The sequence below is a fragment of the Lissotriton vulgaris genome, chromosome 3_1 (assembly GCF_964263255.1).
Source record: "Lissotriton vulgaris chromosome 3_1, aLisVul1.2, whole genome shotgun sequence".
NCBI lineage: Eukaryota > Metazoa > Chordata > Amphibia > Caudata > Salamandridae > Lissotriton > Lissotriton vulgaris.
Window position 1 is genome coordinate 1,584,149,052 of NC_141689.1, and position 25,551 is coordinate 1,584,174,602.

A 25,551-nucleotide genomic window follows, 5' to 3' on the forward strand; every position below is an offset into this window, starting at 1 on the left:
ACTCCAAGCACCGAAGACGTTGGAAAATTTACAATCCATGCTAGGCTTCCTGAATTTCGGTAGAACATACATTCTAAATTATGAATTAATAAAACCGGATTTCAAACCAATACATTGGATTCAAAAACACACATTTTGAGATCACTACAGACATGTTAACTAAAACAAAATTGCAAACTCGCGACAACGTAGGCAACCTTGTAATCCGAGTCATCCTAGGAAGATGCGGTTTCACATACCTGACCTCCAATGAGGGAGAAACGGTACCTATAGCTTACAAATCACACTTGTACACTCAAGCTGAAATGAAATTCAGCGTTACAGAAAAAATTCTGACAGCGGTTCAAACTGCTGTAGCAAAAGAAAGAGCCCAAGGCAAGAGAATAACTGTTTATACAGTAGAATCGGCCCTTGAGGCATTAACAAGTCCACGTAATCTGAATACAGTGACATTAGATCCAAGATGGATACAATGGGAACATTCTCTTGCTACAGAAGACGTGAAATTCTGTTTTGACCCGAAATTGAAAAAACTAGATCTAGAAAATGAACAAGAATATCCTCTGCCTATCGAAATTCTGCCTCTCGAACAATATACCTGCGTAATCTATATGGACAGAATCGCTCAACACTACGATGTAGATAAAAAAATCATACAATGCAGCGTGCGCGATTGTCAAAGGTCGCTGGCGCTCTGGTAAATTCAGACCTATGATTACCAAAACTGAATCACTCAAACTGTTCAGCTGAACGACCTGAAATCAGATCTTTGAAGATGGCGCTTGAAAATGCAGATCGCGAATTCCCCACACTGATAGTGTGCGATTCGCATTACTGCATCAAGTCATACAACAATGACATGCAGACATGGAGCAAAAACGGTTACAAAGATGACACAGGTGCCACAATAAAGCATAAAATGCTTTGGGAACAAGTTGCTCTTTTACAGAAAGAACTACAGAAGACTCATGTGATAAATACACTGAGTCATCAACGTGATGGCGTTCACGTTGCAGGGAATTCACTGGCTAACACAGCCACAGCGGAAGCGGTTCAATCGGCTTCCGTAGCCACTAAAAAGCGTTCAGAAAAACAAATAGATGTAGAAACCATGCTGGCGGTAAAAGCGTAATTAAAAGGCGATTTATGCAGCATTACTTATCAACTATCCACTCAGTAATACATACATAATTGGTGCAAACTCCGTTCCTTTTGCTCAAATCCCTGGAGTGGGGGATAGAGTAATTCCAAGCACGAACCAGAGGGTTTTCTTGATTGAAGACGCACACATGGGACTGGGTCCAAGGCACCAACAGATCTTGAAATCTCTAGTAGAATTACAATCCGAATACTGGTGGCTGGGGATGAGCTTGCAAATTTACAACTGAAAACATTTGGAACTATTTTTCCCCTGAAAGCGAAATTTATTTTTCTTTCAAATCAAAATATTTACCATTTTTTCCGGCACATGGTACTTTGCTTAAAGTAGAGCTATTCTTAGAGAACAGAGCTTCTATTTTTAGAGACAATATTTTACCTTAGCCTCTGGCACATGTACATTATCGTATAAATATGTGAGGAAATGGTCTCGACCTTCTCTTATGTATACAGAGCCATTTCATGTGTAATTTTCGCAATTCGTTCAGCTGATATAACTGCATTTAACTGAATGATAACCCTGCTTGAAAAAGCCTACAGTACCTATACTCATTTTCGTGTATAAGCCATATACCATTTCAAATGCAATTTATGTATTTTAGGGTGGATTGGAAAACACACATGCATCGTTATGTTTATATTGCTTATTATTTAGTAATGGACATTAATACGTGGAGTGGGTGTAGTATTTCTATCTAGGACCCTAATTCGATATTCCTGATTCATGCCCTTATGTGGTTATAACTAATAATATCCTTATAAAGGCATAAGAATCATATCCATATTTAGTAATAGCCCATGCAGTCCAAAACACGGCAAGGCTACTCCCATAGACTCCTAGAAAGCACAACGCGTTCATTAAACAAACCAAGCCTCCAGCAGCCCAGGAAAACCCCCTGCTTTTGTTTTGATTTGCACAAGAACTCCTGGAGTCCAGAAAGGACTGTTAGTTCTTAGTGACATCTTATGTCCAACCTTACGTCAAACCCGGCACCTTTCAGGTATAAATATACCAACGTTGCCTTAAGCAAACACACGGTGGTTGCGACGTTCTACTTGTCCGAGAGCCCAGCTGTTGCCAGAGCCGAAGGAAGCCGCCCCTCCCTTTTGACGCGCTGAAGAAGCTGCCTTTTCTCACGTTTAGAAATCCAGCTCCGGTGTTCCCAAGTCACCCTCGCGGGTTGCTGGGAGATAGAGTCCTGAGAAACGAGATACAAGACCTCCTTCATTCTATAACCAAGGTACGGAGCTGATTAAAACCTTAGAGAGATTTCTTGATTCCGATACTTGGCAAATAACTTAACTTAAAAACTGCAAACTTCCTTACTCCTTCCCACGTATTAGGCTTAGGTCAGGTACACCGGGGTAGGCGTATTTAGAAGCACCAGTTGAGTTCGTTAGTCAATGTTTTTATGTATGTATATATTTTATCCATTTTAAGTATCATATGGCTAAGAAACCATATCAATGCTTTTATAGTATTATTTCATAATACTACTTTTACTGTACGCACTTTACTTTATAATAAGTATTGCAATCGTGGCAATTCATTTCTCTTGTATGAGAAAGAAGACTGCTCAATAAAATGACACCTTTTTATTGAAAATGCCCGTCTCTCTACTTCTCTGCTATCTGGTGGATCTGAGCATGCAAGACTGAGTGAAATAGCGGTCTATTGTTTCATACGACTCTAGAGATACACTCTTTATTCTGGGGGAGCAAAGTTGTCATGTTTATGCGGTTGTCAGAAACTGAATCCCTTCTTGCCTAATCAGGGAAGTTCACTCTTCCCTGTTCATTCGAGAAAGTTTCTAGTGACCTCTGAGCTAGCTGGCAAAACTAATTAAGTCTAACATAGTCAGTATGTTATGTTATGTTATGTTATGTTGATTTATTATGCGCACAGATACTCCAGCCAAGGAGCGTCCCGGCGCAGAGACAAGGTAGACCATAACACAACACGAGAGTAAAAAACATAAAAACAGCTAAAACAGAAATGTTTTTATAGCCCTCCGGAAAGTCAAGAGATCCTCCATCAGACGGATTTCAACAGGAAGGGAGTTCCATGCTGCCGCGGCCTTTACACTGAACGAGCGGCCTCCCATGCGACTGAGCCTGAATTTGGGGACCACAGCAAGGGCCAAGCCCTGGGAACGGAGGGTACGGGTGGGAACATAGAAGGAGAGACAGCTAGATAAGATTTCCGGGCCTATACCTCTCAGAATCTTAAAGGCAAGGCACAGAACCTTAAAAAGGATGCGCTTCCTTACAGGGAGCCAATGTAGGGAACGAAGGACACCTGCCACCGAGCTGAATCTGGGCAGTCCGACAATCGCCCTCGCCGCAGCATTCTGAACCCGCTGCAGACGGGTTAACTCGGCCTGGTTGGCCCCGGCCAGAAGAGAGCTGGCATAATCCAGGCGGGAGATGATAGTTGCCTGGATCACCAGCTGCCTGGTCGGGGCATCAAAGAACTTGAGAACAGGTCTCAAGCCCCTAAGCAGTCCGAAACAACAGGCCGCAGTTTTTTTGGTGTGCCCTACAAAGGAGAGGCCCACATCCAGCCAAACCCCCAGGTTTTTTACCTCCGATACCGGGGTCGGAGTGGGTCCCAGCTCTGGGGGCCACCATTGGTCACCCCACAACTCCACTCCCTTACCGACAACCATCACCTCCGTTTTTGTGGCATTTAGCTGGAGACAGTTGCCTGTCAACCAGCTAGCCACCGCCTTCAGTCCAGACTGAAACCTAGGGGCCTCAATCTCCACATCCCCGCTGAGAGTAACCGCCAGCTGTGTGTCGTCGGCATATGAGACCAAAGTTAGGCCCCACTGCCTAGCGACATCAGCCAGCGGTCTCACGTAAAGGTTGAACAACGTGGGACTCAGCGAGGACCCTTGCGGAACCCCCATGGCCAGCGGTTGGAAATTGGACTTGAAGGGAGGGATGGAAACACAGAAGGAGCGGTCGTCTAGAAAGGAGCGGAACCATTGCAGTACCTGGCCGCCAATGCCAGTCTCCTCGAGCCGATGCAGGAGGATGCTGTGGTCTACCGTGTCAAAGGCGGCGCTAAGGTCTAATAATATAAGCGCCGCCGTTTGACCAGCATCCAACCTTGCACGGAGATGTTCCACCATCACAAGTAACGCGGTCTCTGTGCTGTGACCGGCACGAAATCCGTTTTGTGTGGGATCGAGGGCATTGGTCCGTACAAGATGTTCAGACGGGGCCAGATTGACATGGGCCTCTGTAATCTTGGCTGGCCAGGGTAGCAACGAGATGGGGCGATCACTTTCGGGCTTGGACGGGTCCAGAGAGGGCTTTTTGATAATAGGGGACACCACAGCTTGCTTCCACTTAGCTGGAACCACTCCCGTTTCCAAGGAAAGGTTGACAAGGGAACATACAGCTGCACGTCCCATAAAAGCCTGATCTCGAAAGAGAGCAGGCCTTACTGGATCGGATGGAGATCCAGATTTGACTTGCAACGCAAGTTTGTCAAACCCGTCCAAGGTGAGGGGGGGGGGAAGACAAGCAGAGTAGTCTGATGGTGGGTCCCACTGGTGCTTTCCCAACCGGACCCCATGCTAGGGAATGTCCGATAGATGGCTTGGACTTTCCCCAGGAAATACGAGGCAAGGGATTCACAGTGGGAAAGAGAGCTTACGGTCGTAGAGGTAGGCCGCTTTGCCATGAGATCTTTTACGGCCTTGAAAATGGCTTTCGACGGATTAGTACTGTTCCGGAATTCTGAGGCATAGAAAGCCGCTCGAGCTTGACAAATAGCCCGATGGTAGAGCTTGACGGACCTGGCATATGCAGCTTTTAAATCAGCCCCATAGGTCTTCCTCCAGGCCCTCTCAGCCCGTCTACAGGCACCCTTCAGAGCCTGAAGGGCGCCATCGTACCAGGGACTCGACTCTCTAGGGTTGATTTTAGTCGATACAATGGGTATCAGAGAGTCCAAGGCCCTAGTAATCCAGGAACAGAAGAGGTCATACCCCTTTTCTACATCCGTCAAAGGACCCAGCGGCTCCTCTAGTAGAAGACGATGGAAGTCTTCTAACCTAAGTTTCTTCCAGGCCCTCTTCTGAACCCGTCTAGCCGAGGAGATGGAAGGGGTGGCTGAGACAGGGCAAAGGATGGACACCAAGAAGTGGTCTGTCCATTCCACCGGCAGGATGGAGGTAATTTTAGTCCCCGGCAGATTGGTAAACAAGGCATCTAAAATATGCCCCCCCGAATGGGTGGGCTGGGAGACCAACTGGGGAAGTTGAAAGGCCTCTAGGTCAGAGGAGATGGAACGCACTGTCAGGCCTGAGAGGGTGTCGAAGTGCAGATTCAAGTCACCTATGATGGTAAAGTTGGCACAGTCTGCGACCAAAGGGCCAACAATGTCGGGGAAAGCATTTCTAAACACCACATCGCTGTCTAGAGACCATCTAGAGACCTAGATGACCTCAGTCCTACGTCTATACTGCTGTTTATGTTATTCCAATGCGCAGAGCCTATTGGGAAAATAGGAACTACACTACACACACAGGAACTGCTCAGAAAATGTTTCCGGATCCAGTTTGACCTCTAGGGAATATTCTTAGGTGAAGAAACTGCAGTTAGATGGTCACTACCCGATCGGGCATTACAGGAGATAGGTAACTTGTTTTTTAGGATTGCCACATTATCATTATTTCTTCAACTTAGTGATCATTACCTGTTGTATGTCTAAGCTTCACTCCGTTGCATCTGCCTGCAGTGATCTTAATTGTTCTCCCCATTCCTCCATTAAAGAACGTTGTAGCTCTCTGGCTACATACATTTCTAGTGTGGCAGTCCAGCTTGTTATGCGGTAGTGGTATTTGTGGGCAAACCCAGATTATTATTTTCCTTAATTACTTGGCACTGGAGCCCAAACAAAAATACCTGCTCATATTTTTCAGCTTATGACTGTTTTTATCACAGAAATTTCTCTCTGCAGTTCCCAGTGCAGCATTTGGAATTCTCCGCCTGTACTGTCAAGTTCCATCTTCTGCATCTGGACTGGAACTGCACTCACCTTTGACTGGAGGTGCCCACTGCTAACCTTGCTGCACCTGTTGTAAGGGTGTATGGCTCGTCCACCTGTCTAAACTATCCCAAAACCACCAGAAATTCTTTTTGATATGCTTACATGTGCAATTGTGAATTTGGAAATGCTTGCTCACAGACCAAGAACCCCTGAGGGACATTTGACCCCTTGGGCCAATTAAGGAACTCCTGTGTTGTGAGCTACCCAGGTAGCTCTTAATGCGGCTGCACACTGGGTCTAAACAATTGCTAAATACACAGTTGATTACTGTTGGGCAAAGGTTTTGAAAGAATGTTTAAATTCCTTATCAAGTGAATTTTCCAGGATACCTTTCCTGTACTGTCTCGTAGTTGTTGCACAGTATTTGCTCTCCAGTTACTCTACTACTACCGCAAACACCAATAAAATGTAGTTTGCAGCATGAATTCCTGATAAGGTCTTTGCAACTCAATCCCATTATGGTGAAGAGTTCTTTTACCATCAACAATTGTGGAGAAGGATACAATATATTAAGTAACTGTTAAAGACTGCCATCTTATTTTAGATGTTTTTCTGTTTGACATGAATACCAAATCTCCAATTAATCATATTCTTTTTGTTTTCCTTGTGCTTTTAGGTGAAGGCGCTGAAGGAAAAGATAGAGAGTGAGAAGGGAAAGGATGCCTTTCCTGTTGGCGGACAAAAGTTAATTTATGCAGGTACTTTTTAATAAATGTTTAAAAGTCAACATCAAAATATGTTGTGAGTTTCAAATTGGAGGTACTAGTATATATGAATGTACAATGGAATTTAATTTTTATGGAACACTGTAGGTAATGCATTCTGGCTCACTCCTGTATTGTAGGCAATCTAGGCAAACACTTTTTACATACCAACAAGATTGTAGGGGCAGGTGTCCCAGAAATAAGCTTTTCATGCTTTTTTTCTGATCAAACCTGCAGATTATAAAGAAAGCAGGCAGGATAGCCCTAAAACATACCGTATTTTCCGGCGTATAAGACGACCCGGCGTATAAGGCGACCCCCTACTTTCATTGACAAAATGTAGGTTTCATGCTATATTCGCCGTATAAGACGACCCCCACTTCCTAACGTCCTACAGTCCCCTTTCTATCTCCATGGACTGAGGAGATCATGTGGTACTGACGCTCCTCTCCTTCCGATGAGTGTAAGAATTACGGAAGGAGAGAGAGATCAGCACACGTGGAGGAGCGCCTCGTCTGCCTGGGGGATGTGCAGCTGCAGTCTAGGTAGGGCTCACGGCGCAATTTGTTTTAGTTTAAACCTTGCGCAGTGTTTGAGTTGCCTCTGGCTGGCGAGGGGCTGATATCGTGTTGCACAGTGCCACCATCGCCTATGTAACGTTCGTACTTCTGCTCTGCTCATTAGCAGCCTGTGGTACCGTAACAGTACTGTAATTTATTTTCAAGACCGCCTACGTTCTTCGTTCTGTGCTGGAGTTCCCTAAGCCGCACCCATTTCAATTGAGACGCGGTCTGACACCTTCGGGTGAAGTCCGCGCTATGTAAAAAATACCGCCATTTTTAGTAACCGGCGTATAAGACGACCCCCGACTTTCCAGAACATTTTAAGGGGTTAAAAAGTCGTCTTATACGCCGGAAAATACGGTATATAGTTTCTTCTCTCTGTGCTTGCATCTGAGGCAGCTACATACCATTCTTTGTTTTTCAACCTCCCACATCAGGGGTACTTTTCTATTAGGAATGGGTAAACTAAACTCAAATGGTTTTTTAGGACATGCATTCTCAATGTAACCTGCACCAAGTGGATCCCATTTGGTCACTGCAAGATCTACAAGACAAGTGTGACATTTTTAGCACTGATGGTCAGTCATTAAACTGACACTCTGTCAAGGAATTGACTTTTCAAGTATCCTATCAACTGACCATGTTTTTCCAGCGCATCGTGACCTTGCAGTTCAGCAGTTTGGTTGCCTTTTCTGGGTTTGTATTCAGTGTTTTATACTATATAATGCCACAAGATACAATTTAAGTCTCTTTACTGTCCTTTTCAAATATGTGATAAAAAGAATTTCAGGCACATCAGCTGAAGGGTTTCAATATTATACCTGGGCTCTTCAAAGAGGTCTTCCTTATCACAGGAAAATGGTAGCACACTCCAGGGCAGGGCCCTTCCTTTGTCCCCCAGCTAAGCTCCAGTCACAGTGAGCCTCTTTTTGACATTACAATGTCAAATCCTACTGGAGTGCCAAATTGTTCTGGACAGGTCTGCTGTGGTTTTATATAGAACATGAAGCTGTACTGCTTTTAAGTTATGTAGTGCAGTGGTCCTGGAAACAGTCTGTATGGAAGAAAACAGACAGATCGGAGCCAACGTACTCTTAGTAAAATCTTCCGAAGTCAACAACCTTCGAATCTCTGACTTAAGTTTTCACTTGCTTCCTGGGAGTCTAACACTGCACCATATCCACCTGCAACCCCAACAATTTCAACTCCCTGCTTGGTTCGACAATTTACCTCAAGATTTATCACGAACCCCAAACTTTTCAAGAAAGTCATTTTCATGTGACTCCTTATTATCTCATACTCTTAACACATAAAGAGGAAGTCGTTCCAGTACGTTATCAACCTTAACACTCGTTCTTGCAAAAACACTGCCACAGTAATCCTAGCTGCCTTAAGTCACCATGGAATTGAAGCCAGAGTGAGTTAAAAATGACAAACCTCTGAATTACAGAAATGTGACTTTGTAGCCACTGGCATTGTGAAATAAGCATCTTTTAGATCCAGCCTTAAAAGCCGTTCTCCTGCCTGAACAATGTCTCTTAGGCAGTGAATCTTTTCTTTAAATGGAAACTATTTGCAAACCAGTTCAGATCCCATAGATTTATGCCTGGTCTCCACTCCTTGCTCTTTTTTTAGGTCGAGCAACCTATCGCTCGATATAAAGGGGATTAAACGGAGGTTTAACTAGCTGGCGATTTGGTGCTGTGCCCGTGAAATGCTCGTGCACAGCATCAAATCGCCAGCCATCTGCCATCTGTTCCCCAGCAGCTCCGCCCCACAAGCTTTCCCCAGCGTGCGCTCTGGCTCAGCCGAGCCGCACTCCTCCCACACCTCTCACACACAAGTGAAGCTTCACTTCAAAGCACCCGCATTTCTCCTCCCCCTCCCCACAGCAATTTCACTTTGACGGCCCCAGGCAGTCTCTCTCGTGTTTCTCCTCCCCCCTCCCAGTGTTTTTTTTTTTAACTTGTTTGGGAGTTCCATACACGCTCAGAAAGATGCTTGTAAGCACACGTCTAACTGCAGCCCGGACAACGAAAAACATCTGAGTGTGGCTAGACTACGTAAACTTTGTACCTCAAACACACACACTTACTCTTAGCCTCCGTGGCACTCTCGTCTTCCCTTTTGCACGCACATTCACTCGTCTCTTGTATTCTCTCTCGCACTCTCAAACACACACATTTACTCTTACCTTTCATGACACTCTCTGCTGCTCTCCTTCTTTTACGCTTTCTTTCATTCACTCTTTCCGCAGCCTATCTGTCTCCACGGCTGTCTCAGTTTCTCTCTCATATTTTGCCCCTCTCTCTCTCGCTCTGTTTTTTTCTCTCAAACACACACACGCTCAGAAAGATGCTTGTAAGCACACGTCTAACTGCAGCCCGGACAACGAAAAACATCTGAGTGTGGCTAGACTATGTAAACTTTGTACCTCAAACACACACACACATTTACTCTTAGCCTCCGTGGCACTCTCGTCCTCCCTTTTGCACGCACATTTTTTGCTGTCAGCTTCCACGACACTCTCTGCTGTTCCCTTCTTAAACTCTTTCTCTTTCATTCACTCTTTCCGCATCCTTTTTTTTTTTAATTCTCCCAAGTGCACGCTCTATCTGCCTTTCATAGCTATCACACGTCCCTTGTATTCTCTCACTCGCACGCTCAAACACACACACATTTACTCTTAGCCTCCATGGCACTCTCGTCCTCTCTTTTGCACGCACATTTTTTGCTGTCAGCTTCCACGACACTCTCTGCTGTTACCTTCTTTTACTCTTTCTCTTTCAGTCACTCTTTCCGCAGCCTATCTGTCTTCATGACTGTCTGTTTCTCTCTCATATTATGCCCCTCTCTCTCTCTCTCGCTCTGTTTTTCTCTCTCAAACACACACGCTCAGAAAGATGCTTGTAAGCACACGTGTAACTGCAGCCTGGACAACGAAAAACTTGTGTGTGGCCAGACTATGCAAACTTTGTACAAGTGCAGTGAATTTAGCATGAGCTTTTTTTGCACCGACCTAAGTGCAAATATAATATTTTCACAGATGGATGGCTGCACAAAACGGGCTTCTGCAGCAATCGGTGCAAATGTGTTTGCATTGATCATTCTGTGCAGATTTTGGTGCAAGCATTGCAGTGCACGAGTGCCATGGTACTATGTTGGTTGTTCAAGGGTAGATGGGTTCAGATCTTCGTTTCGGTCTGCCCTTTAGTTTTCACAACAAAGCAAAGACAACCCTGAAAATGCTCCATGAAGTATAAAACATCTTAATGTAAATTGTCCGGCAAATTCCCACTGAACACCACCACATCCACCATCACCACCACATCCACCACCACATCCACCGCATCCACCACCACATCCACCGCATCCACCACCACATCCACCACAACCACATCCACCGCATCCACAACCACATCCACCACCACATCCAACATCACCACCACATCCACCATCACCTCCACCATCACCTCCTCATCCACCATCACCTCCACATCCACCATGACATCCACCATGACATCCACCGCCACATCCACCACCGCATCCACCACCACATCCACCGCATCCACCACCGCATCCACCACCACATCCACCATCACCTCCACATCCACCATGACATCCACCGCCACATCCACCACACCCACCACACCCACATCCACCACACCCACATCCACCACACCGACATCCACCACACCGACATCCACCACACCCACCACACCCACATCCACCACACCCACATCCACCACACCCACATCCACCACACCCACATCCACCACACCCACATCCACCACACCCACATCCACCACACCCACATCCACCACACCCACATCCACCACACCCACATCCACCACACCCACCACACCCACATCCACCACACCCACATCCACCACCACACCCACATCCACCACACCCACCACACCCACACCCACCACACCCACATCCACCACACCCACATCCACCACACCCACATCCACCACACCCACATCCACCACACCCACATCCACCACACCCACATCCACCACACCCACATCCACCACACCCACATCCACCACACCCACATCCACCACACCCACATCCACCACACCCACATCCACCACACCCACATCCACCACACCCACATCCACCACACCCACATCCACCACACCCACATCCACCACACCCACATCCACCACACCCACATCCACCACACCCACATCCACCACACCCACATCCACCACACCCACATCCACCACACCCACATCCACCACACCCACATCCACCACACCCACATGCACCACCACATGCACCACCACATGCACCACCACATGCACCACCACGACATCCACCACCATTACCTCCACATGCACCACCACATGCACCACCATTACCACCATTACCTCCACATGCACCACCATGACATCCACCACCATTACCTCCACATGCACCACCATGACATCCACCACCATTACCTCCACATGCACCACCAGGACATCCACCACCATTACCTCCACATGCACCACCAGGACATCCACCACCATTACCTCCACATCCACCATGACATCCACCACCACATCCACCACACCCACCACCACCACATCCACCACCACCACATCCACCACACCCACCACCACCACATCCACCACCACCACATCCACCACACCCACCACCACCACATCCACCACCAGGTGCAAATGCAATGTTCTTGGATTTTCGTCACAATAAAATACACTGAACATAATCTTCACAAAATTAATTTACAAACGTTTAAGCTATTGCCATTATAAATTACAATAAATTTTATTTAAGTATTAATTATTTACAAAATTAAAAGCCATTGTTATTTGCAATATCAATACATCTAATTCACGTAAAGACAGCACACATTGCATTACAAATGCTATAGGTGTCACATTTGCGAAAGTTAAAACTATTGACATTGTAACTGACAAAGCTATTACTTTTGCTATTTTCAAAACCAACACATCAATAAAATAAGTGTCATTTACAATACCAATTGCTCAAACTTTCCTAATGCTAGACCTATTGCATTTCCAATGCTTGTTCTACCAGAAATGGTGAACTCTCAAATAACTTTTCGTCCTCTGAAATCTGGACAATAGCCCCTTTTAACCGCATTTGCTCCATCTTGGGTTCTTACAAATTACTTTTTTCCTTCTTGAAAATCAACTCCTTTCCCTCACTGAAAAGGTTGCTCTGTAAATTCTATTTTGTAGTATCCAACCGTTTGTTGTACCCAAAGATAGCTTGTAAAAATCCTCGAATTGTCCTTCAACTGCCTCAGCCTCTACTCCCTTTTCCATGTGGGGGTGGGGAATGTTCGTAGCTACCTTGGTTAGTTTGTGACTGGTATGCTCTGCCTCTTCTGGGGTAACCTCTGTGTGCTGTACCCCTTTCCAGAGGGGAGGGCTGTATTTGCTTAGAACATCTACAAGGTTACACTGCCCTGCTTTTGAAGGTGGAACATTGAGAGTGTGTGGGAAGGTGTCTGCTTTTCAGAGCCCTTGCAAAACCTCCACTGCCACCCCCGAACACTTTCCTGCATGAGCTTTGTGCTTTGTCAAGTGTTGTCAAGGTAGACACGTACTTGTCTATTTCCTTTACTATTCCGTCACCAATATGACATAAGCACTGTCATGCCTTTCTCTCACTTTAGTGTACAAAAAGCGATGAATGGAATACTTGAGTTAATCTTGGCCACTGGTAATTACTTGCCCGCATCCCTGTCCATCTTCATAAGAAAGATGGCACTTTAATACCTTGTCTGGATATACTTCAATTTAATCGCTATAAAGGAACATTCCAAATCTGATAGACATCTAGCCACAGATTCCTTAACTTAGACTATCCCCAGGTGTCAGACTGGATCCGGAAAACATTCCGCAGCAGCAACTCTGCGCGCCGGGGCGGCTCCTCAGTGGAGCCATATAAGCCCCTCCTGGTGCGCTGACGTCCGTTTTCTTCTTTTCTGCGTCCCAACGTGGATCCTGGAAAACCAGCGGTTCCTTGGCCTGTTTTTCAGGCTTTCTCTATGCTTTTGGCGTCACGGAACAGTGTGAGATGCCTTCGGGCTTTAAAGCGCGTGAGACCTGTGCGTGTCAAATGTCTGTCACGGACGTTTGTATGTCGATGCCTCGGACGTTATCCAGAGACAGGTAAGCACAAACCTAAGTCGTGGAGGTCAGCCTCCTGTAAAAGTGATGCTGGGGCCCGTTGCTCTCTCTTTGCCAGGCACCGGCGCCCAGCAGTCTCCCCCATACCCTCCCTTCCCGGGGCTTGGAGCGACACTGGCCCAAATGTAGGTTTATTCAAAGGCCCTCCACTCTTTCTTTGGGTCACCCCCTCTCCCTGGTGTGCCTTTTGGTCCCACAGAGGAGAAAGGCACTCATGTGGGGTGTTCGCCGGCGGATTAGTCCTCAGCGCCGGCTACGCGCATCGACTCCGGTTCAGGAGTTGATACGACGCCGACGGGACACAGCCTAGAGGGCCCACCCAGTCTGTCCAACCCACCCGTCCAGTCACCGCATAGCCCTGCATGGCTTCTTGCGCTGGCATTGGATGCGGCACCAATTTCAATGCCCTGTCGACTTCTTCTTTCCTCCCCGCACATAGAGGTTGGGTCCCTGTCGGACCGCACCAAGACCAAGTCCCCTCTGGGGGTTCTCGACATCGATACAACACCATCTCGGCATCGGTCGACGCTGGTGCCTAAGCCTCCTCTGTTACAGGAGGTTGACGTCCCTCTGGACTCCCCGTGCCAGTGGTCGTTTCGGTGCCCCTTGGTGCAGATACCTAGCGTTCTGTGGCCTTCGGATCAACCTCCGGCTCGTCCAATTTTACTCTCTTGTGGACTGGTTAGTCTCCAAACGTCTCCTACAGGCGGTATGTTGTCACCCCCCAGAATGGCGGCCGAGGCTAGTGCAGCTTTCGCACGGGCTATTAGCAGGGCTGCAGATATTCTTCGCTTTCAGCCCCCTGTGGTTTCCCTGATCTCTGATCCTTTACAGGATCTCCTCCACATGGAGCCTTTGCTGCACCTTTGTTGGTTTTTGTTTGACATCCTGCTTGGTACCTGGGCACGTCTCTCCTATGGTGGCCCTGTTGATCGGGCCATTGCTCGCCGGCATCGTCCAGTCCTGGATGATCCCCTCTGCCTGTCCCTTCACCCTAGAGTTCAGGGTCTGGTTGTCCAGGCGGCTTTCATTCTTCCTCTACTTTACCGTTGTCACCTCCCACTAGGTGGCTGAAGACATTTGGTCGCCACATTTTTGTCTCTGCCAGTGCGGGCATCCGTGCATTAAACACGTCTTGCGTGTTTGCCCGTGCTTCCTTTGACCTTTGGGGCTTAGTTGAGCTCCTTCTTCCTTCTCTCTCTCAGAAGGGCCCCGGGCTGAATTACTTCGCCTTCTTCTCGATGGCAGAATGGTCCAATTTTGCCTTTAATCATCCCTTGATGCAACTGACTCTGTGGGTAGGGCACTAGCCCGGTTGGTTGCTTTGCGCTTCCATGCATGGCTGCGCAACAGTTTCCCAGAAAATGTTCGGGTGCTCTTCGGGATCTGCCATTCAATGACGTGGACCTTTTTGACTGCCACGCTGATTCAGCGGTCTCCCGCCTCATGTCTGGGCTACCGTGATTTTCTGTTTGCTATCATGGGTTGCTTGCGTTCGTTCGTTCCGCTTCTGCGGTGACTGGTTCTATCCTCCACTCTCCGGGATGGGTAATGTTTTCTCGTACTTCAGCCTTGTCTGGCCGTGTCTATAGGCGGTAGCGTCTTTGCCATGTACGTCTGAGCTGTACAGTTCCTTGTGCCCTAATTTTCTGGGCATTTCCCAAACAAGAGTTTTCTCCTATTTCCCTGCTGCCCTCTGCGCAGGTGTTTTCCACGCTTCTGCTTTGGGTTCCTGCTGTAACACACTTAAGAGAAGTGTTCTTTTTAGGATGCTCGCTTTCTTGGGTGGTCTTGTCTGTACATCCTTAGGCCATTACGTTGGTCCTGAATGTTTCTACTTTCGTGTCCTGCTCCATCTCATCTGTCTAGCGGGGGGACCGTGGCTCCTCCCGTACGGGTGGCTGATGTCGCTTACGGATCTGGACATTGTCCTTACCAACTCTGCTTCCACATGACTGTTGGTACTTATGGTGTACCCATGTCTTGTTTTATGCAACACATCCTTTTTAGATGTGTATCTTTCTTAATATATATATCTACTCTGTGCTCTTCCCACAGCGGGGTTGCCCAAGCAATGTTCCTTGCTGCGGTGTCTGTGGTCTTCGACCCGGTCTGCTCATGGAGCGAGCTAGTGTATGTGTGTGTTTGTGTGTATGTGTCACCAGCTTGTGTGTCCAGCTTCCTGGGTCCGTTTTTGCCGGTTGCCTACCTGGTGATGCGTCCTTCACTTATGGGCTGCTCACGCTATCCTACAGGGGGATTTCCCTATATTTGTTGTGGTTCTGGCATCCACACTGTATGCTTATGTGTATTCCTGTCTTCCACATGAATACCAGTCTTACTGGGGTTCTGATCTGGGTGCTTCTGCTTGTTGCCGTCCACCCTCTCAAGTCTTTGAGAAAGAGCGACTGCGTACTGGAGTGTCTTGTGTTCTGGTAATTCCGGCACTTTCTGGCCATGGTTCGGCATCCTGCCACTGCTGCTCCACGTATCTTAGCCGGTGCAGGTTCAGCACTGCTTTTTTCTAGTGTTGTGCACACTCGACCGGTATGCGCTGAATCTGTCATACCGTTTTGTTCTCTCTCTGGGTCTTGCTTCCGGTCGGCACATCTGCTCCTGCGGATCCTTCGGACCTAGGTTCAGTTCCTCTTCTTTACAAAGCAATGCATTCTTTCTTCTGCACCAACATTTCTGGCTCTGTGCTTCTTTCTCTCACCCCGGTATACATACGGGGGTGTTTGTGCTGTTCTTTGACAGCTTCTGGTGCCTTTGCCTCCCATTGTTTACTGCTCTTTTCAGAGCTTTATGGTTTGGTGTTGCCTGCACTGACATTGCTGTCCCCACTGCGTTTTGTCACTCTGTTGATGGCTAAGTTCTTCTTGAACTTGGTGGGGTTTGGTCACAGACCTGCCTCCTCTATGGGTATGTCTTTGGTATCTCTTCTAAGTTAAGGAATCTGTGGCTAGATGTCTTACTCAGATAGACAAGTTACTTTACTCCCTAACTATGTATCTGGTAGAGACACAGTCTAGCTGCAGATTCCTTAACGGCCGCCCATCCTCCCTGTTCTGCGAGGAGCTTTTCAGAATGGGTTTCCCGCATTTGCCTTCCTTCGGATGGCTTTGTCTAACTGCGGGGGGACCTTTTCACTTCACGCCTAGATGGGATGCTTTATTCTGTTTTGCTTCATCGGCTCCACCCATTCTCGTGATAGTGTGGAATGCTCATGTGTCTTGTGTCCTCTTACATCCCTACGTCGTCCAGTGTGAGGTCTGTTCATGTTCACCCCCCTCTCCTCCACCTTTTTCCTTTGGCCTTGGGATCCCTTCCCTCCCCTGCAGTCCATTGGTTTGAAGTCGACTGGCTCTGCCTCAGTCTATAACTCTTAAAGGGGATATGACGTCCCTTTCTGGTACTGACTTCTGGTGGATTGTCAATGCTCCTGTGTTCCAGACTTGTTGCAGTTCAGTTATGTTATGGTTGCAGACTTCCTGTCGTGTGTCCTGGTGTTTTTCACATCTTTTTCTGCCTCGGGAGGGTTTAGACTCTGCTTTTGTGGGGTTGCTTCTCAGAGCGGTGCTCTGCTCATTATTTTTCAGTATACAGTGCTTGGCACTGTACTTTATGATGCTGTTTTTCACCATTCACTTTCTTTTCTTTTTTGCACACTGTTCCCATCCTCTCAGTTTTTGCTTGTGGCTCCGTGTTGTGACGCGGAAATGTTTCTCCGATGAAAACTGACGTCAGTGCGCCGGGAGGGGCTTGTATGACTCCACTGACGTCAAGTCTGTGGACGACGTTAGGGTGGAGCCGTGTGGCCCCAACACCGGCGTGCAGAGGTGCTGCTGCAGAAAGTTTTCCGGATGTAGTCTGACACCTGGGGATATTTTAAGTTAAGGAATCTGCGGCTAGGCTATGTGTCTACCAGATACATGATACCGAAGGTAAGTAACTCTTCCTTCAAGGTTATTACACTCTCATTCCACTATTAGTTGACAGTTTTCTAGCTTCTGAAATGTTGATACTTTATTATTCCAGGCATCGGTAGCATATGTTTGCTATGTAGTAGGTGAAAGACATTACAAATTCCTTACCTGCAGTGCTTTCATAGAATAATTCAGTGGTAGAGTTGCACAAGTAAGGGGAGGGGACCGTACCTTTCATGGTAAGTTCAGTTTTTCAGGTTACAAGTTCAAACACCAGCAATACTTTGAGTATTATTAAATTGGTTAATAGTGATACTTGTTGTTTAAAATTCTGGGAAGGATAGAGGTGGAGTATGAGGGATACATTACCCCTGCTGTACCTTCTAAGGATGTTGCAAGTGACAGAGGAGGTCCATAACCATATAGAGGAACAAGGCAGATACCGGAGTTCCTTTATGATGTTGTGGAACTCAGAGGTGACTTGCAATATTATTATCCTGTATGCCTGGGGGTACCTTATTCCATATATGATATGATCACAACATCACCTTGCCCACAAGCCAATTAAAATCTTGGTGTGTTGGTCTTTCCATATGAAAGAGCGAGCATCACAAATCTGTTAGATATTTGTTGCATACAGATATTGGAATCCGTTCAATGAAAGTCTGCTTTAAAAAAAAAAAAAGAAAGAAGCTGCAGTAGCTCTGAATGTGTAGAAATACGAAGAAAGATTCTAGGTTTTCTCTATCTATGGCATGCACAAAATTAACATATATATTTCTTGCTTGTCATTGGAATATTTTAAAATAGAGCAGAAAAAGAAAAGCAACATTCTGTTTTTGTTGCTCTAAGCAGCTGCTTCCATTATGTTCTGTGACCTGACCTGCCTTTCTCTTCGGCTGCTGCCAGCAGCCATTGTGGCTTCAGAACTCTACTGTAATCACTTATAATAGTCTAGTTCTGATTTCTTTTCTTTAAAATTAGGGACTGGGTGCATCACAAGTCGCCGATTATAGAGAAATTAGCGACTGCTGTTTATAGAGGGATTACAGACTCTCACTATTTGGCACTTGAGCTAGAACAGTGCATATGACTGAAGAATGCGTGCAGTGGATCATAACCTCATTACAGTCTCACTCAGCGGATAGTTGCATGACAAATTAGTGGTCATTAGTCTTAGCATGGTAGGTGCCATTATCGCTCAGTTTGGTTAGCTTTGCTGATTTGTTGCGGGCACCAACTAATGCAACAGTTCATCATCAGGGTATACACTGCTGAGGTATTTGGGTAATAAGTTGGTCTGAAACATTTTGCATATTCTTTTTTGTGAGGAAGTGAGGTGTATTACTGGGTGTGATTGTGCGACCTCACAGTGTGAGTACCAACCCCTTTAGGGTGCAGTAGGTTTAGTCTGGAAACCCCTCACTCAGCTCAATCCTTGGTAACTATGGCACCGAGCAGCAAGGCTTACACAGAGGAACAAGTTTAAAGCATTAAAGAACACCAAAACCATTGCAGAAGAAATTAACACAACACTCAAGCAATCCGACTCCAATTATACTGTATTGTTATTAAAAATATGTAGACATTAGCGCGGAAAATATCTACCAGAGGGCTCCGGAGATATTGACTTTTCAAGCAATAAGTAATCAAAGCAATTTCACTCTGCAGTGTACAAGTCTTGGTAAAGTCAACAAATTGGACGCTTGAAAAGGTTTTCAGAGAAAACTGGTGCCAATGTGGTTGTTTTGAAGTAAGTGGGGGACTAAATGTGGCAGGGAGTTAGTCAGGGGGACTAGCAAGGTGCTCAAGAACAGTTAAGTTCACAAAATAAGCAGTCCTACAGCAGTTTCAGACACTTTATCCTCGTTGGAATAGATTCCATAGAGTGGTCCTGATGCAAAGGATTCTGAAGATGCTCCAAGGATACTGTTGTTGAGGTGCAGTCGACAGGGGTCGTCTTAAAGGGATACCTTTATCCAAGAAGAGGGTGAAGGGGGGGGGGGGGGGGCATGTTTGCAGGGTCAACGTCCCACGAAGTACTCTGCGGTCTGCCTGAAGTCCAGTTGCCCTTGGACTACCAGTCACCCGTTTTCGCAGACATAGGCCAATCTTTTCTGTGTTGATAAATTCCCTTGTGAGGGTCCCAACAACTCTTTGACAACACTCCAGGATTCCACGAACTTTGGTGCAATTCTATGCGTCAGGTCTTGGTACTTGACGCTGCACTGCGGCCGTGTTAAGGGTTTGAAAGCTTTGAGCCACCAACTTTCTCCAGCAGACTCTTTCAGCTGTTTTGCAAACAGGAGTCCAGTCTGCTGGCCCCCGGAGTTCACTTGACTTGACTCTTGATCATTTATCCTCAAGCAGGGCAAAACAGGCACAGTCCCTCTCTTTGCTAGCCACCAGGTGCTGTTCTCGCCTGTGCAGCCTCTTTACTAGTCTATCGGTGCAGCAGGGCAGTCCTTCAGTCCTTCTTCTGAGTCTGTTGAGATCTGGGTGCCAGGGATGTTGGTGCCTTTATGCTCAGAAAGTACACTAAGGGCAGGATGCAGTCTGTAGCCAATTCTCTACCACCTGGTGACCACTTCATGTGGAGTGTGGCATCTGGCTATCCCAGGACGCACCATTGTGCCCACTCTCAAGATGGCAAGACCCTTCTCACGGTGTACAGACCTCACTAGCCCACTCACGCGGTGTGGCTACTGCAGGCCCCTGGGGAAAACTGTTTTGCAACTGATTTCCTCTTTCTGCAACCTGTGCCAACCTGTCTACCTCAACAACGGGGCAGCGCTCTCCCTGGTGTCCCACATCTGCTAGTCAACAGTGGCTTCACCTTTGAAGTCTGCCTTTTGGGGTTAACACCTAAGTGGTGTCCTGCAGGAGGGGCACCACTTACTGTGGCCTGCAATACCTCATTGTTCTCCTTGAGTCAATGGCACGTCTCTCCAGGAGTGCAGATAGCGGTCTCATTGAGCTGGCTCCATCCAAAACGGTCGTTCCACGTGTTTTACTGGCAGGACATAAAAAGTAGGAGTCTGTGTGTAATTCTTGTACTCTCCAATTAGGCGACCAAGTCTTTGCACAGTAAAAACGGTCATTCCACCTGTTTTACTGACAGGACATCTGAAGTAAATGTTCAAGGCATATGAGCTGCAGATCGTACACTGTGCATAGAACGTCATCTGGTGTTGGCCTCTGATGCTTGCACCTTGTTGTTGTCTTGGAAGAGTCTTTTGTAGTCGAGAGATAGGGCACTCATCCTGTGTCTTTCCCCTGAGCACGACCAGAATAATTGCCAGGCCTATGCCTCTTTTCGATCCAAAAAGACCATCCGTGATCGCTGGGCCCGACTACACATCATGGCGCAGCGAGCAGCTCCGGTACCGGTGGACATCTTCGATGAATGTCCCGGAGGCGTATTCTGAAAATCTGGAAATCGTGTCCGAAGCAGACGACTCTGACTCGGATCACCACATCACTCCAGGTCAGCAAGTGAGTAAAATTTCCAATCCTTGAACCTGCTCCTGCTGAACTCTGGCGCCTTCCGTGGTCAGCAACCTCATAAACCCCAGAGGACCCGACTGCCTTAAGGCTCTACCAAGACTGGGACTTCAACGAGCAGTGGTTCTGCTCAAAAAGCTTTACTCCTGGTGCCAGCCAGAACCGGGAATCTAGCACACTCTGCACCCGCAGAGCCCGGCCTGTGCCTGAGTGGAGAAAGACCCAGACAACGTACTCCCTTTGATTGTGACCTGAAATCCAGTGCCCAAGGACCCTCCTCGACGACCCAGACAATGCCTGCAGCCTCACAACAAGGAACCCCTCCAACCGCGACCAGCAGAGAGTAAGATTTCCCGACGCCAAGATACCCCTGCACCCGGTGCCCCACGCCCCCCTGTGCCCAACTCCTGGGTGCCTACCTTTCCTCGAAGATCCCAACTTATCCCTCGAAGTGTTGGTCGCTCCTGAAGAATCTCCGTCCCTGAGCCTGAAGCTTTTGTTCATCTTCCAAGACTCCCATTGAATAACATTGAGCGCCCGACGGCTCAAAAGCACCCTGCACCCAGCCCCCCGAGTGCCCCTGGCAGTGCATCCTTTGTCCTAATCTACTTCCCCATTTGCCCTGAGCAAGTGACCAGGAGCCCAGCTCCCACAGCCGCGTGGCCTGCTTGCCAGCAGTCACCAACCGAAGGCCCCCTGTCTCTTCTAGGATAACATTGGTCCTAACTACCACTGCACCCAGCTGCCCCTGTGCCGCTGAGGGTTTACCATCTGTACCTACTTGACCCTGGGAAATCCCGGAGTCTATGCCCAGAACCTTAACTCTGCCAGTCAAGTACTTACCCAAAAGCTGATAACTCACTTTTCTTCTATAGGGTAACATTGACTGGTTTCACTTGGAAGTGTGGAGTTTTGAAACTTTAAAATATTCATCTAGAATCCACTGAACAATGAATTCAGAAATACTCACATGTTACCAGGAGAGAACCCAGTGCTTCATCTTTTACCCCAGCACTGACCCTGAAAAGTAATTTTAACCGTATTTACTAGTAACTTGAATTTCCCTCCATAGGAATCCATTGTCTGTTTTCCACTAGAAAAGTTTCTAAGTGTCGATTTTAAAAAAACTACAAATATTCCTTAAAAATCGCCTGTATGACTTTAACGCATTCTTTTAATTGTCTACAGGAGATACACCATTGCTGGATCCAGGATCCAACACTGAGTAAGAAAAAGTAACGATAACATTACTTACTTGCTAACTGAATTTCCTCCCATAGGATAACATTGGTGATTCTATGTGAAAAAGTTTCGAAGTGTCAACTTTTAAAATACAATATTATTCCTTAAAATCAGTACTGTAACCAAAACGCTTTTACTCAATTGTTTACAGGAGATGTCCCAAGACTGAATCTAGGATCCAGTCCTGTGGTTAGAAAAGTAATCTATAAAGTAACTAATTGCATTTAACTAGAAATTCCCATTGAGCTAAATGTAACATTGTGTTTGAAATTGTGTAGCCCATTGCAACAACTGTAGCTATTGTATTAAAAAGTCTATGCCTATTTGAAAAGTATTTAACTAAAGTATCTCATTCTGAGAAAGTATATTTTGATACCTATTGTTGGTGCTAAAATGAAACCACTATATATTTTGATACAGAACCATTGGCCTAGAGTTGAGTTCTTGTGTGTGAGACCATTTGCTGACTTGTGTGTACAACAAATGCTTTACACTGTCCTCTTATACTGCCTTGCTGCTCGACCAAGCTACCACTTTAGAGAGTAAGGTTATATCTAACTTTAGCCTCTGCCAAACCTCTGGGGACTGTGGACTCTGTGCACACTGTACCTTACTTTGGTCCATTATATACAGAGCCACTTTCCTACATGGATCCCCTAGTATAACCCTCTTACTTACATTCCCTGCATACCAGTGTTCCACTTGCTAGGTAGGGACTTAAAAGTAAAGTAAAAGTTAGCCATTTCCTGTTGGGTATGGACATACACTTTAGGGTCAAGGCACTGAGTTTAGGTTAGCAGACCTTGGTTCACTCTGAGTAGAAAAACAGCTCAATTTGAAAAACGTGGGGGTGACCATAAAAAAAAGGCATTACCTTATGCTTTTCCTCTGAGTGCAGACTAGCCAACTTGACTTTGATTTTGGAAGGCCTTCCTTTGGTACGGCACAGATTTCTCATCCCTAAACAGGTCTGCTGCACCCAATAGGTAAACAACCTTAGTCTAAAAGTAGTGCAAAATGGCTGTCAGGAGTACAAAACCCAGGTCGTTTACTTTACAAGCCTTACTTCTCAATTAGTACACAAAATGGAAGCAGTTGCTTGGAGGGGTTCTTGAGGGAAAGCTTGTCACCATTTATATAGTTTATTCCTGACATGTTTATTTACTACATTTTACTATATATAAAATCCTGTTGCCAGTAGTTGGTTCTAGTTAGGACTAGTTTCCATAGGCAGAGTTTTTTACGTTTGCGGATAACTTTGGCACTGTTTGACGAATCTTCACTAAACTTCCAAAACTGACACAGCACTCACTTCAGCTGCTGTCTTGCAAGTTTCGGGGTGATCTGTCAAGCGGGGGCTGAGAACAAGGGGTTGCTTAAAAGTGCGTCTTCCCCATGTTAATTCTCATAGGACTTTTGGACATGGCTATTGCCCGAACTATTGAACAGATTTACACCAAAGTTGATAGCGAGGTAGATGTTCGTCCAAGGAAGTGCCTTTCTGTGATTTGGTGTAAATCTGTTCAGTAGTTTCGGAGTTATTTAAAGAAATTTCCAGCTGTGTGTGGATGTGCATGATCCACGACCCCTCCCGATCTTGTGCTGAGATCTGATTGACTGCCAACACTTTAAACCAGGAAATGTTGGCAGCCATCTTGGGAATCGGTTGAACCGGGTTACATAAGAAAGATTTTTAAAAAGCAAAAGGGGGGCAGAGTAGAAACACTGTGACCCCCTAGGCCTCTTGGGGGCAGGGGGCCCTTCACTGCTCCCGATACACCATAGCAAATTCTGCTCAGCTTCATGCAAGCTGCTGAGGGACCTTAGGGGCCAACAAGACCTCCTGTTACCTCTAAGTCCCACACAACGTGATTGCTGAAAGGTGGTTGGAGACCACTCCCCCTTTCTTCACCACTCTGCAAACTCACCTCGGCGCACTGCTGCTGGTGGTGGGGTGAGGGGGGGTGGTGACGTCCCCTTGCCACCGGAGGGCTTAAGGACTAAAGTAGACTTCGTCCCACAACCAGTAGTGCGCCAGGAGGTGCTTTCAGCGTGCTGTCTGGGACTTACAGCAGGTAACAGGAGAGGCAGTTGGCCCCCCAAGGACCATCTGGAGCCAAGGGGACTTCATCTCCCAGCGATAAGGTGCTTTTGCAGAGTGGTGGAGAAATGGGACATGGCCTCTGTAGACCTCTCAGTAGTCACGCTGTGTGGGCCATACTAGAGGTAACCGGAGGAGTTGTGGCCTCCAAGGACTTCCTTGTAGGCGAACTACCCCTCCTGTTACTTTCAGTAAGTCCCACTCTGGGATTGCTTAGAGGTCTTTTTTTTAAAAGTAATTGGATTGAACTGTACAGCTCACATATAATCCATCCCTCCCTCCCAGTGGCGGTAGTTATAGTTGGGTCAGTGTTTCTATAGGAAATGCTATTATTTTGTGTTGCTAATAACTTAGACACTATTTGGCCAATCTCCACAAAACTTTCTGAAAAAGTGCTCTTTTTTTGGTCTGGTTTGTGCAGGGAAAGTTTCAGAGTAATCAGTCAAGCGGGGCTCGAGTGTAAAAAACAGGGGGGGGGGGGGGGGTTCATGCATTTTCCACAAGAACTGCTGAATGGAATTGTTCCTAATTTGGCAGGAAGCTAGATCTTGGTCTGCAGATCGCATTTTTGTGATTTGGTGTAAATCCTTTTCAGTAATCTTTTGCTAAAATGGAGGTTAAATATTTGTATATCTGGACGTTTGGGTTCAACTCAGAGGGTCCCTATGGGCCGCAGCATGTATCATGCCATCCAAAGGGACGCACATAAAATCTGCATGCGGACTGCCATTGCTGGAAGAATGAAAGGGCGCGCAAGCCTATCTGAAAACACAACATTGCATATTACCCTGTGCGCAATGCCCAAGTACACCACGTCTTATATGTAAGTCACCCCTACAGCAGGCCTTAAAGCCTTAAGGCTGGGTGCATTATATTATGTGAGGAAAGATCTACATGAGCGGATATCCCTCAAAACAGTTTGCAAGTGTACCTATGCAGTGGATGTTTCTCCTGTAGGATAATATATATGTTTTTAAATTAATTTGTTTATTGCAATTTCAAAGACAAAAGGAACCAGAAACAAATCACAAGCATCAAATACCACAATCATGAGAATGATTACATTAGGCAGTTTATCAAAATTGCGGCATTACAATGACGTCGGGAATAAAGCA

General features: G+C 46.6%; 1 protein-coding gene across 1 annotated transcript in view; it reads left to right on the forward strand.

Moving 5' to 3' along the window:
* Nucleotides 1-25,551, forward strand: part of RAD23B (RAD23 nucleotide excision repair protein B) — a 366,676-nt gene that overhangs the window by 92,332 nt on the left and 248,793 nt on the right. Inside the window, exon 2 of the mRNA XM_086962076.1 lies at nucleotides 6,840-6,921. Within this exon, the coding sequence (XP_086818202.1) occupies nucleotides 6,840-6,921 (82 nt within the window). The remainder of the gene's footprint in view (nucleotides 1-6,839; nucleotides 6,922-25,551) is intronic.